Genomic DNA, 14307 nt, shown 5'->3' with positions numbered 1-14307 from the left:
TCTTGTAAAAGGAATCGTAGTCCCCCTTTGTGTAGAACTTCTTCTGGGGATCGAAGGGTAGGCCCAAGAGCTTGTGTAGTGGTTCAAACATGACGAGTGTGTACCCTTCGTTGACACAGAGTCTACAGAGTCCATTCTTCAGCACGAACAGCTGGATCTTACCCTGCGCTTGACTGTTGACGATAGTCACTAAAACCTTGTTCTTATAGAGACCATTCATGATCTCGATCCTCTGTAGCACATCCGTGGATCCTTCCATACGGATGGTGAAGTCAGCGTCGCTGTAGATGTTCAACCATGTAGGTCGAATGCTGATCGCCTTCAGAGCGATCCTAGTGTCCTGCCCTAGGAAGTACTCGAATATTGTGAGGTTCTCTATATCTGTGACGTAGAGTTGTCTCATGTTTCTTTAAAGAAACATGAGTATTTACTTGTACAACCCGAAGGCAAAGTACGCGCCCAACCACGGAAGATATGTGGAGAGGTTTAAGGGGGATGACCTTTCAGTGTAGAGCATCGTCATTGACGCAAAGGGGTCCTCGTTCAAGGTGAAATTTTCAGACATCTTTGAATTCCACTCAGGTACAGCAGTGAAGGAGTGGAAGAGCCACCCTTTCAGTCTCCCCTTTCAGTCTTTGGTCTACCCAGCTCAATTTTGCCGTCTTTTGTGCAACATCCGCTTGTGGTATTTCTATGCAGCATTTACAATCCTCTTTGCCTCTAGTTCGTGCTGTCTACAGCTTCCACGTCTACTTCCAGATACGCAATATTCTAGCAGAGCTTGCGTCTCTCTACCGGGCTCCAACAGGTTCCGACGTCTCAACAACCCCTTCAACAAGCAAAAGTTCCACCAACTAGCTCGTGAGTTTGGAATAAGCGACAGCAAGCAGGAGTGGAGGAACGAGACCCTCTTTAGTAGCTGGCAACTTCATCGCTCGGACTATCCTGGCTCCGGCCCTAGCTATCTTGACGAGGTATCTTGGAGCCGGTGGATCCTGGAAAAATCCCAAGGTCCCACTCGTATAGCTCTCAAACAGCTCTCCCAAAGCGTACGTTTCTACGCATACCTCATCATCGAGAATCAAGCGAACGCGAGATCTGGCATCATTGGAAACCAAGGCAGCACTATCGATGCACAGCGTCTCTACCTGACGACCTTTGAAGAGCTGATCATCAGACCTAGCGACACAAGTAAGGAGATCTGCGAGTTCTTAGACGTGCTCAAGTATGCGTGGTCCGAGGTTGATTTCAGCGTTGCTCATGGCGTCTATATGATCCCGAGTGACATGAGCCTTCACATTGGAAGTGTCGTGAATTTCACGAACAAGATACTCATAAGCAAGGACTATTTTTCCATTGGTCTTAACCCGAGGATTTACACTAGCACACGCAGTAGCAAGTCGACTAAACATGAAGCACCAAGGCAAGAAAAGGGGGTAGCCGGCGACTACCCCCTTGGAAAGGGTGGGATGCGTTTGCCACACCCCCTTCGTGAAGATCAAAAGCATGATGATCACCTTGCCCGTCAGGACAGAGTCGCAGGTGATGCAGCTCAGCATGATGACACCAAGACCACATTGATTACGGGGGAGTAGGGCTAATCCTTGCCTACATATGGCTGAAGAAATAGGTCTAGTGTGTTTTGTCAACATACTAGAGTCTTCGCCACCACTATCTTCTACGATGGTTGCTTCCTCCCCTCCCAACCTACGTCACAACAACAGTAACGACAGCAGCGATGGCCATGTAGACGTGCTGGGCAGCATGTGACGACTTTCGCCGCAACTCTAAAGAAGAATGAGACGACCGTGCCAATGATCCCTGGTAAAGCAGCACCTGCCTTAGCCGCAAGATACTTTAAAAATCTCCCGAGTCTTTCCAGCTGCTTCTCTACAAAACCCTTCCCCCTCCACTTACTCCGGCTGTGCCCGCTCCTCCATCACCTCAAGTAACTGCAAGGACGATGGTGGATATGAGCAAGCCAACAGCCAAGGCGATGCTTGTGATAGTGATCTCCTGCTCCTTGAAGATGATCTTTAGTTTTTCGGCCAAAGTTTTATCATCTCCAGCGATCTTCATCAGAGTCTCCTTGATGTGTAGCAGTTGACTCTGGGTGTTGGAGGATAGTAGGCCGTGTGCTTTTAGTGCTTCTTCCTTCAGATCATGGAGTCCCTCTAGCTCTTCCTTCGCTTTCGTTATGTCTTTATCCCAGATAGCTATCTGTTCCTCAGATGCTCCGGGGCCGGCTTTCTTCGCCTCAAGCCCGTTGATCTTATCCTTCGCTTTGTCTATCTCACTATCGTAGAAGATCATTTTACCTTTCAAGTGCTTGAGGTTACCCCTTAGCGTTTGTAGTTCGCGATTGAACCCTCTTCTCTCACGCTCTGTAATCTCATCCCCGCCAAAGGAAGTATCTTCAATAAGACTCCTTGTTTCATCGTGACCATTCCTGAGTACTGGCAGCATCTCGATATCATCGCTCCTTGATCCGTGCTGCTTCCATTTGACAAGAACGTTCTGGATCCTCTGGATCCTTGCCTTGAATTTATTACCCGGTGTTTGATATTTATGAAAACCTAAGACCTTCAGACGCGTATGTCCTAAGTCCGTCTCTATAGTCGTAAGCACTATTTCCTTATAGGTTCTACCCCCCACGCTACCTCCCTAAAAAGCTTTTTACCCTCATCGGCCCTAAAATAATGATACTTTTTTATCGGTTGACGTTCGCTAAGTTTATTATAAAGATCGTCGATGGTTTTTGTCTAAATTCTATTCCCCCAGCCCCACATTCAATCGCCTGCGTGCACCTCCCTGCTGCTGACCCGGCTGCTCTTCGGGCGTAGTGCTGGGCTCTGGAAAATCCCCAGGTCTACTAAAAGTTTCATCATCATCCCAATCTGGAATGTCTACCCCTGACGTAAAGTCCCCTTCATATATTGAATTAATCAGCATTTATTCCACCCGGAAGTCGCTACTAATAAAACTATGAGTTTTGGAACTAAGCTAGATCCGCACAAGTGATAAAATGATGCTAGCAATGAAAGGAAAGAAGCAGTGTGTCAAGGCCTCCCATGTCCCCAGTACGATCAACCAGAAGAAAGACCTGTACGTTGACGTACCAAACATGGGACAGAATGATGTCATTTTTCCTGGCTCTCTCAAACTCCTCTTTGACCTGGAGCTTACTGGTGCAAACACAATCGTCAGCAACATCGGCAATGCCCTGGTGCAGAATCTTCAGGTCTCGTTGCACAGCAACGAGGTTCAGAATATCAGCGATTACAATGTACTCGCCGTCTACCAGGACCTGTGACTGCCCAAGTATGCTTGCAAGAACAACCTAATTCTGGAGGGTATTAACCCGAATGGCACCATTCGCGTCCTACAGGTAAAAGGGAGCACATGTAGGCAATAATGAAGAAAAGCCAATCGTGGCAACCTATGGCAACACCTTTTGCATCCCCCTCGGCAAGATGTTTGAGTTGACGGCAGATCTACCCCTATACCAGGCAGGACTCCACAACAGGCTGCAGTTCGTACTGCACTTTGCATAGCACAGCCATGTGATTAATGACTCTGGCACGGCAGCCTCAGGGTCTACCGCAGCTAAACCAGCTGACGCCGCGTTTAAGATCACCAACATTGCCCTGGAATTTGACAAGGTGGACCACGAGGGTCTCGCAAGTGCTATAATGTCACGATACTCGAGGCTGGCCCTGCCCTATGAGAGGATACTCAGCTCCAAGGTGGTGACCATGAAAAAGGCTGACACCAGTTACAACCTCCAGATTGATACTCCTGCTAAGTCTTTAAAGGGCGTCTTACTGTTCTTCGTAGACCCTGGAAAAATCAAGGCCTACAGTGGAGTCAAAGAGGTCTTCTACAATCCAAAGATCGAGAAAATCTCAATTATGGTGGAAGGTGAGCCAAATGAACTGTATAGCCACGCCATGCTACCCAAGGACCATCTTGAACAAGCCGCGAACCTCTTTGGTAGCCCTGACTCGGAGGTGACCATCGGGCAGTTGTTCACGGAAAGATATGCGCTGTTTGCCCCCTGGTGCCCCACTATTTCAGACCGGGATAGGGTGGTGTCACCCCCGATATTTCCTTTGCAGTAGCTGCCTCAGGTCACTCCAAAATCTTACAAGTTCGAGGGTGCTCAAGCCTCACGTGCAAGCAAGCGTGCTTGGACTTTTTCAGCTCAGCTTTGATAATGGATAATATTGATAATCTTCTTATATCTTTGTGTTAGCAGCCACAAGCTATGTCTTCTGTGTCTACCCGAAACAGCTAGTTCTAGCAACGCCCCACAAGTTTTATCGAGAGATTCGTCGGCGATCATATCATCAACTATGAAGAGGGTCTCCTCACCCGCCAGCACCTTGGGCTCTATAAGGAAGACATAAGGATCTTGCCATAGTGAGGATCTAGTGAGGTAGGTGGCATTCTATCGGATCGTGGTGCAGAGCACGACTACGTTGTTGAAGTGCCCTTTGTATTCTTTCTCCAGAAGGTCGAAGACTCGCTGGGTCTTGCCGCAGATTGTAGGCCCAGTAAAAATTGCTGTATGTGGCTCCTTGACAATGTCTAGCATTTACTCTAAGACTTTTTGTGTGTGTCCTGGGGCACAGGGGTGCCCCAGGGCACACACATTAAGTCACAAGACTTGAAGAAATCACTTCTTTTTTACATCAAGATGGAGGGATAGACCCTGTTCCTCATGGATTTTCATGGTCTCTTTTATCCCCTTGAGTATAGCCTTGGGAGTGTTTAAATCTCTCTCGAAGTATCTCAATAACTCCCCAAACGTCATGGTTTTTTTCTTTGGTGGAGCTATTCCAAGCTTCCCCTTTTGGCGGTTCCATTCGGCAAGTCTCTTACCTGTGGCAACCCTTCCCGGGTGCTTTTTGTGTACTTCAACAATTTTTTCCACGGCCTCGGGTTGCTGTTGATTGATGATAATACTACACGCGCTGCTCATCTTTTTATTGCTGTTCATCATCTCGCTTTTCATTTGTCTTGGAGACATGCTTCGCAGAAAGCTGAGTGTGGTTAATGGTATGAGCAGCGAGTAACAGTGGTACTAGAAATTTCCTGAAGTTGAGTACACAACGATTCCCAGGTCGGCCATGGAGTCTTAAATGATGGGTTCCTACTCGATGTCTTGCCTCAGACCCTCGGCACTGCCGATTGAAACTACATTGCCTACATCCTTGGCGCAAATGCTGATAGCGTGTGAGGAGAGGGCCTTTGCTGTCTTCTCCTCCTTTTCATGAATCTCACGTTGAACGAACTCTGTATAAGTTTTCTCGAGCACCTCAGGTGAGGCCTTGTCGAGGAAGCTCTTGGTACATTTCTTAGGCACGATTTTTGACGATTTCAGCATTATTTGGGATTTTCCCCATTCTCAATCGCGTTCGATTGCGCATGCGTTGAGTTTTGATGATGTCAGCATTATTTGGGAATTTCCCTTTTGCAATTTATAACCAGCTTTTTTGAAAAACCGGTTATAAGGACCCCCTACTACTACTTTACCGACCTTTATCAAAGTTTTTGTTGTAATGAAATTGTTCTTCACTTTCACTTTCAGGAGAATGTGTCATATCAATGAAAATGTTTCTGTCCGGCAATCCAAAGGTCTTTGAGGTCATGATAACACATTTGGGAGTGGAAACGGGTGTTTTAAAGTATGTTACTGCAGTTTAGATTCAACCCTGTTGATTCTTAGCCCTGTTAAAAATTTTATGTGCTGTTTCGCTTGTGTTACATCTGTTGTAGTTGTATCAACCTGAGTATGTTTTGTGATCATCTAGGGTGGAAGCTCAGTTAATTATTCCAAGTACCATAGAATACACAGCATCTCAAAAATCTAAAGTTTATGGTTTGTTGATTTATTTTTCACTCTTCTTATGGTTGTTACAAAATATATTAAAATACTTGTTTCTTGACTGCACTGTTAATGTCAGTGTGTCTTGGCATATTAATTAAAAATCTTAAAGTTTCAGAATTGTTTGTTTACATTATTTGTTTTAGATCTCATTAAGGTGGAAGAGGAAGGTAACATTTGATTTTATTTTATTTACTTTTTCCTACCTGATTTTCTGGTTTAAATAAAGAAACGTCACCATAGTATGAGTAAATGTTATTATGAGTACAATATACACAATGGTGTCAGTAGGCATTGGTAACAAACAAAATATAATGTTCCTAAGAACAAACTATCTGAAACAGTGTTTTTGAAAATTCTCCTCAGAGTTCTTCAAATCCCCTCTAAATTTAGAATTTTTAAAAACTTTTTCCTCAAAACTAAATGTTAAAATACATAGAAATGATACCATGGGTACAGCAGAAACAAAAATTTATTCTTTACTCATAACATTAGCTTCAAAATCTCCTTGTGGAAAATATGAAGATGTCCTCAATTGTCCTTAAATTTAAAAAAATATTCTCATCAAAAGCCCTCCAATCTCATAAAATTGACTATGTAAAATGTGTGGCAACCCAAAGTAGAGGCAGATATAAAGTTTTTTTAAATCTTCTGGTTTGATTAAAACAAAATTTAACATTAGTTGATTAAAGTAAATAGTTTGTGGTTTATAGAAGCTATCTGTGAAACATGTTAAATGAACTGATTTGTTTAGATTCTCGACCAAATACTAAAAAATGTGGAGAGAAGAAAGGTGAGGGTAGAACGATAGTGCCAAAATGTTTAATTTACTATTTTATGTTTATACAGCTGTGTTAAATGTCCTTTATAAATGAAGCATTTCGATTGACATTTCAGATTTTAGATGCAGGTGCACATTATAAAACAACTGCATTTGTGTAATAAACATACTGTAATCTTTTTTGCTATGAAGTGACTGAAAATTCACTAAAAACCAGTTTATAAATCCTTACAATGTGCAACAACTGTATTTAAGTTTATTAGCTTCCTTAAGCAACATTAAGGAAACGTGTATTTGGAGAATTTGAAGAAGGTTGACAAAAATTGATTTCCTAATGTCACCAATCTTTTTTCATTTTCGCATAGAAATGTATTTGGTCAATTTACCTGTAAAAAAAGAAGATATAGATCAAATAGATCCAGTTGACAAGAAGGTAGAACCTCCTACAGACAATGAAGAAAGACCAATAAGTATGGGGTTTGATAATCCTTGTGTAAAATATACCAAGCTTGATGACAGTACTGATGAATGTAGGTGTTCTTTTTCACCAGTTTTGTGTATTTAACATCTTAGTGTGCTAATTCTGTCACCTATGATACAGCTTAGTTTATTGTGTTCTGTCATGTAACACTAGTCTTTTGAAATAGTAAGTTAATAAATTATGTCATTTAGTCATGGCATTGTCTTATACTGGTTATGGCATCAGAGAGTCCAAACATTGTTCGGGTAGGTTGGGCTGATCTTCTAGAGCAAATAAAAGAACTGGGGCAGATATTGACAGGATTATATAGTTACTGATTCAGAAACTAGAAATGCAAGGAGTTGTTTAGAGACATTTTTAGAGACATTTTAAAAATCATCAGATAGTAAAAAAGGTAAAAGAGGTTACGCTTTGGTAATAAATCTGATTTTATTTTACCCTTTTGTATATATTTTACCCTCTTGTATGTATTAACAACTTTCATAAATGATCGATTTAACTTTTTAGTGCCAGCCTTACCACCAAAAAAGAAAACTTTGTCTTTACCTAACTCGCTACCAGGTATTACTAATAAGCTATTTCTGTAGTATCTGAAAGTCGAATCTAAAAATTTGACCTGAAATATGCATAATATACCTTTTTGTAATAATACTATAAATTTCCTTGAACTAAGTATGTGCATGTAACCAAAGTAAATAATGAAAGGTAAAGATATAATATATATTTTTCTTAGTTATAGTGCATAATATTTCTTTATCTTATTGTAGATAACAGCACAATGCCACCTCTATTAATGAAGTAAGAATGCTTTTTTCTGTTCTTTGAAAAATAATTTGTTGTCATTTGTGTTTCAATCAGTCTTTTTCAGGAGAGGCATGCGATCGCACGCGCATGCCTTGGCACACGCCCAAATCGTTTCAGGCGTGTGACTACGCCTGAAAAATAAATATTGAGTTTTCAAAATCAACCTATGAAATCCATTTTGTAGCGTGTGATGGCAGACCTCAAAATAATTTTTGGATACTCGTCAGACAAAGCGTTCGATAGATTTCCGTCTTGGTTGGACACTGTTAGATCTCAGACATTATTGAATAGTCCTGGTCCTTTTAATCCACGAGCAAGCGTATTCATAGCCACCCTGACCATCCTAGCTAATTCACCGACTCCTGACTTAGTTAAAAGAACTACGAAGACATAAATCTCTTTAGCCTGTCCCCTTAATCATTGGTAACCAGGTTTTACTAAGAAATTCAGCCATGCGGTTCTTAACTAATGCGGAAGTGAACGCCGACGGAGCACGGATAAAGCAAGTCTGCAAATATGCACCTACAGACGTAATAGACATTTTATCATGGATTTAATTGTAGATAAATTCTTTATTTGACAAATCAATTGGAAACCATAGCAGGTCCAAATTTAATGGGTTTTTTCTTTATGCCTGTAAAAACAAAACCCGCGTGCAGTATAATTTTTTTTCTGTAAAAATTTTGTTAAAATGTAGCTGAACTTTCTAAATGAATTTTGAAGTTTTATTTAAGCTACGTGGATAAAGATTTTTTTTAATTCGAAAACACAGCATATTTTTGCCTCTTTACTTGTGATGACCTAAAAATAAACAAGAAATATAAAAAAGACAGTATGTTATGCAGACTATTTTGGACATGCAGAAAAGGAATTTAAGATTGAGAGAGTCGCTATACCAGTAGACGCTCGATCATCGTGCTCGGGGTTCATGATTTAAAACGTCCCCCACTTTTCTACCACGTATTGCATGCGTAACATTCTTTGCACGTACGTTTTATATTGCACGCGTTACTTGATTTACATGTGCGAATCATCGCACACCTAAATATTCCTGAAAAAGACTGTTTAATGTGCTTTGCGTTTTGTTATCTGATTAGATCTGGTGAAAGAAATGCTTCAGAAGAGGTGAGTTTTTTTCTTGCTCTAGTTGCGATTTTTTGTGATGTTTTTAACTTACAACATACCATAAAAAATGAAATTTATTGCAGTTTTTTTTGTAAAAAGTCCTTCCTGCTTAATTATTTCTAAATAACCTTAATGGTAATATGCAGAAAAGTTATAGTGTTCCTGCCATGTTGCATTATTTGCTTACTATCGTTTTTTAAACTTGATATTTTTTCAGTTAAAACCACTGTTGTCAAATACCTTACCAAGAAGTTGTCCAGTAGAAGATCTACAACCACCATCCAACACAGGGCAAATATTAACATCTGAAGCAGAGTTGTTACTTCCATCAAGTTCAGAAATGTTTGTACCAGTACCAAAGCCAAGAACAAAAAAAATGGTAAGTTCTTCTGGTATTAGTTATGTTATAGTTTTACAAAAGGATTAAACACGTTGCAGCAAACTAAAACTATTTTTTGAAAAAATGTTTTTATCTATTTATATCAAAAATAAAAAGGTTTTAAAAATCAAAGGATTTAAGACAGTAGTGTGTCGTAGCGTTAAAGGTTGTTCTTACTCCATTTAAATGTAGTCGGTTTTGCATGATACAAACCTGCTGTATAGGAACAGGAAATTTAAAGGTCAGTCATTGGTACCTCTGAAAACTAGATTTAGATGTTGTTTTGGAACTCATTGTGCAAAGATCTAAAAAGTAAGGATGATGTGTTGCAACAACAAAAAGATGTGTACTTTGTTTGTTGGTTATCTAAAAATATTTGTTTCCTCAGAAAATTAATTTATGTGTAGGTGTAGTTACTTGCTGGTGGATAAGTTTTAGTTGCTCTAAATTCGTTTAAGTATGTAACTTTTAAAATGCTTTAAACTTGTTGTTGTTTATTCAACCACTGTTTCATGTCATGAACCAATTTAAATATATTGATAACTGTTGGTTCTGCATGATATGGTGTCAGCCTGCAGTTATAAAAGCTGCAATCTTTTTAAATCTTGTCCGACGAAATTGGCAACTTTGAATAATACATTTAGGTGTTGTTCCAGAAATCATTGTGTTCTTACTCACTCAGATAAAATATGTAAATTCTAAAAATCCCAAAGAGTAAGAATAGGTGCTATAACAAATAAAGTTGTCCTCTCATGCAAAATGTTCTTTATTTAGTTATTTTTTTCTCACAATAATATATTTATTTGAAGCTGTGGTTACTTGCTTATCGATAATTTCTAATTACTCTAAACTAGTTCAAGTATGCAACCTGTAAGACTCTTTTTAGCATGTGTATGTTTAGTCATACAGTGTTTTATGTCAAACCAAAACAATCGTTTTGTTATGTATACTTTGTTTTAGGTGAAGCAGTTTGTATCTGATTTTTCAAAATGGCTGAACAACATTGGATTTGAGATGTACGCTGAGCATTTAATAAATAATGGATTTGATGATCTCGATTATTTTTGCTCAATAACGGAAGAGGATTTAAAGGACGTTGGAATATTGGATGAAAAACACAGGGAAAAGGTGAACTCTTAAAGTTTTTGTGTATCAACCATGCATTAAATTTATTGAAAAAATGTAGTTACTAGGTAGTTTCACAAACTTCCAAAAGGATCAATTTGGTTATACACTACAGCTGGTAGGTTGTAAAAGCAACACCTGGCTTTTTGATAGCCAATTTTTTTTCTTCCAGGCCAATATGTTTGTGTTTGTTAACATTATAAGGTTAGGGTTTTTTTACTAAAAATTCAAGTCAACCCTATGAATGTAAAAATAAAGAATAACTGACCAGGTCTGTTCGTCTTATTTTTGTTTCGCCTCTGGACTGCATTTTGTGTGACAAAATTTTAATTAACCAAAGGAGAGAGTAATATGTATTCAATTTTATGTTTTTGAAATTTGTTACTCCTCAAACAAATTCTTATCCTTATGGTAATTAAAACTAAAAAAAGGTTTGGCAAAAGTCATTTTTATTACTGTTTTTGTAAAAAAAATCTACTTTTCTGAATCTTAAAAAAAACATTGCAACAATTCTGTTTTAGTAATCGTTTCTTACAACAGTATGGTTTTTAAGAAATAAGGAAACCATTAAAGTGCTCAAAGGACATTAAACAGATACTCATTAAGTTTTAATGGGACATTCAGAATTATCCAGTTGCGCTTATGTTATTCGTCAACATGCAGTTTAATTTTATATTAACAAATCAGGATTGAATAATTCTGATGCTCTGTTTAAGTGCACAAAGTATATATGTTTTATCATACATTTGTGATATCTAAGTTTAAAGTAACATAATAATTTACCTTTATTTCTTTTTGTTTTTATGTTTTTAAATATTGCGACTAGAACGTTTGGAATTGAAATTGTTTCTCTGTTTTCTTCGGCTTTATTTTGTTGTTTTTGGGGAAAAATTAGTCATTGCTAAATGCTGCTGTTGATTTTTATGATTGAACAATCAGTTATGAGCTTTTTTACGCCGAAACACATCAGGCCTATCAATAAGAAAATAACATCAGAGCAATATATCGATCTCCCAAGGTTACAATAATTTAAACTGGATGACCAATCTGAATAAGATTATAAATGCATATTTTATCACAAAGTTTTATTTATTTTATTTTATCTTTTTTATATATATTTTGGTTCTTTTTTACTGTAAATAATAAGACAGAGAACATGATAGATGAATTGATATTGCTCAGCTAGGAAAGCTTTTTTGGGATTGGGGAAGCAATTAATGGCTTAGCTAGTTTCTCATTTGTCGAAATTGCTTTTCCCTTTTTAATAGGCCTGCATATTAAGAAAGGACTTCATTAAATTAATCTTATTTCCACTGTGTCTGAATCGTAGAATTGTTAAATCATAAAACTTATATATTTCTGGTTAAAAATGTTACATTAACATTGATTTTGTTATTTTAGATTGTTCTAGAAGCAAAAAAGTTAAAAGGTCGTCACAAGGATCACAAAGATATAGTAGCTGTGTAGAGTTTCTTTATATTTTTATATTATGCTAAAGTTTTTTTTAATGTCAATTTTTGTCTAACTCATTTCCAGTACAATCAGTCGTTATAAAGCGACTTTATATATGTCAAAGCTATTATTTGTACATTGTGTGTCATCTGCAACGTGCACAATTTATAAAAAAACCCGGTAGTTTTCACAATGTGGTAGTATTCGCAATGTGGTAGTATTAGCCTTGTTTACCTGAAGTGGAAAACAAACTTGTAGGATTTAGTAAAAAGTACTTACCTTGACCACTGAAATTAGAATTAGGATAATTCAATGAAAATAGATTTGGTGGTGCAGATAAAATTTGGTGGTAGATCAATTTTAAAATAAAATACAGTTTTAATTTAACTATAAGACAGGTGTTTTCTTCCCCTGAAACATCTGGTAACTGAAAAAACCCAATTTTTTTGTTATGAAAAGTTGCGCATTTCATATTTTCTCTATTAAAGTTTTAAAATTGTAGACTGAACTTTATAAAAACTTAAAACAGTAGACATCCTTTACAGCTAATATATGGATATTATATCTGATAGTCATTATTGGAGACAAGATTTTTGATTTGTAATGTAACAAACATGATTGAAATCCAATCATCCACCCCACTCTTTTGCTGTTTTTGATGAATTTTTTTTAATTGAAATTCATTCAATTAAGCAAATAGTCTATTTTTAATTTAGGATGGATTTGACTTAACAATTGGCGAGTTAATTAAAATTATGCTTGGTTTTAATTTCGCCAGCTTTTCTCTGCACCAAATTTTCTCCAAATAGGGTACTGCTTAAAAGTTTTAGCTCTTTGATTTTTTTCAGCAAGAAAAGAATTTTATATATATATATTTTTTTGAAAATAAATAATGCTATGAAATTAAAATTTGCTCAAAAGTCTACTTTCACCTAAATGTATGTATATTCATTGTGGATGCTTCAATAAGTTCCACAGGACTATTTAACTGAATAGTTTTTGCCCCTCGTAAACAATTGTGAGGAAAGGTCTATTGAAAAAAAGTTTGCTTTAAAAAAGAACACTGATTTGTTTCTGTCAAAGAAATTTTCTTGGTAATAATGCATTAAGAATATGCTGATAATAAAATTTGGAAATAAAATTGCAAACAGGGAAATCTTAAGACAGATTTTTACTGTTTAGCTTAGTACTGTGAAAAAAAAGGCTGTAACCAAAGTATCCTAATGGCAACTTATTTAAGCTACCCAATCATTCCTGTTAACACCAGATTTGTTTTAGAGCATAGAATTTTCACCTGCAGAATTTCTGTAAAAAAGTGTTAATTTTGTATAGATTATTATTTCTTTCAGCTCTTGTAGTAAATTCATTTTTGAACTTGATATTTTATAATTATTATTTTTTTAATGCATTAATATAAAAAATTATTCTAAACTATTTTACCTGATATTACTTTTTTATGTTATGTTTTGTAATAATTATTTGTTTTTGTATATATACATTATATATTTTGTATCATATCGTTTATGTAGTCGATAAGTAACACTTCACAGTCTAGATATTCTAGAGTTTTGGTATATTGCACATTTATAAATATTTAAACATTTTGTTGTTCTGTTGTTGTTTAAGTTTATTTTTAACAATCACTTAAGTAAGGGAAGTTTTAAATCTGCTACACAAATTGTAAACAGTTGGTAGTTTCCTGATTTTTTAGAATTACAATTTATTTCAGTGTTTGTTTAAACTTTGGAATTTTTTCTTTTGCAATTTTTCCGCAAATAATTGTTATGATAATTACTGTAATAGATCAGCTATTACAAACTTAGGGGTCGTTTTAAGAATATGGCTATTCGAAAACATCTTGTATTTGTGACATAGTATTAATAGAAATAGTGTTAATAAAACTGTCAATTATTTGATCAATAATATAGTTAATTTTTGGAAATCTATGCAACTACACAGCAGAAATCTGGTAGAAGCCTTGTCACTTAATAAAGTTTTCAAATATGAAAGAAAGTTAAATTCACTATGCTGAACACGAGTCAAATGTTTGCAAAGTTTTATTGGTTAAAATCTACAGGTTATGTCTGTTAAGTGTCCTACACAAGTTTTCAATTTTTTACAATTTGTTTGAGTTTGTACTGTATAGGAACATTCTTGGCTTGTAAATAATTTTAGTTTATTCTAAGGGATTTGATTCTCTATATGCAAGCATTTCTTTTTGTTTTGTCAATATGTTCTTTTTTTAAACTATATATACTTTAAAACTTCTA

The 14307-nt window shown here is 36.8% G+C and overlaps 1 protein-coding gene across 2 annotated transcripts in view; it reads left to right on the top strand.

Annotated features, from left to right (window-relative positions):
* The window catches only part of LOC130635538 (phosphatidylinositol 3,4,5-trisphosphate 5-phosphatase 2-like), a 39965-nt gene extending 25664 nt beyond the window's left edge, over positions 1–14301 (top strand). The window contains exons 27-38 of one of the 2 annotated variants that reach the window (XM_057444897.1): positions 5594–5690; positions 5817–5884; positions 6037–6060; positions 6645–6683; positions 7037–7201; positions 7344–7397; positions 7660–7713; positions 7920–7950; positions 9054–9081; positions 9299–9460; positions 10421–10588; positions 11987–14301. In XM_057444897.1, coding sequence (XP_057300880.1) covers positions 5594–5690; positions 5817–5884; positions 6037–6060; positions 6645–6683; positions 7037–7201; positions 7344–7397; positions 7660–7713; positions 7920–7950; positions 9054–9081; positions 9299–9460; positions 10421–10588; positions 11987–12052 — 956 coding nt within the window. In that variant the 3' untranslated portion in view covers positions 12053–14301. The remainder of the gene's footprint in view (positions 1–5593; positions 5691–5816; positions 5885–6036; positions 6061–6644; positions 6684–7036; positions 7202–7343; positions 7398–7659; positions 7714–7919; positions 7951–9053; positions 9082–9298; positions 9461–10420; positions 10589–11986) is intronic. The other variant, XM_057444898.1, reaches the window with a different exon arrangement.
* Positions 14302–14307: the final 6 nt, after the last annotated feature.

The sequence above is a fragment of the Hydractinia symbiolongicarpus genome, chromosome 3 (assembly GCF_029227915.1).
Source record: "Hydractinia symbiolongicarpus strain clone_291-10 chromosome 3, HSymV2.1, whole genome shotgun sequence".
NCBI classification, from domain to species: Eukaryota; Metazoa; Cnidaria; class Hydrozoa; order Anthoathecata; family Hydractiniidae; genus Hydractinia; species Hydractinia symbiolongicarpus.
Note: the sequence above shows the minus strand (reverse complement) of the source record. Positions and strands in the feature narration are given on the sequence as shown.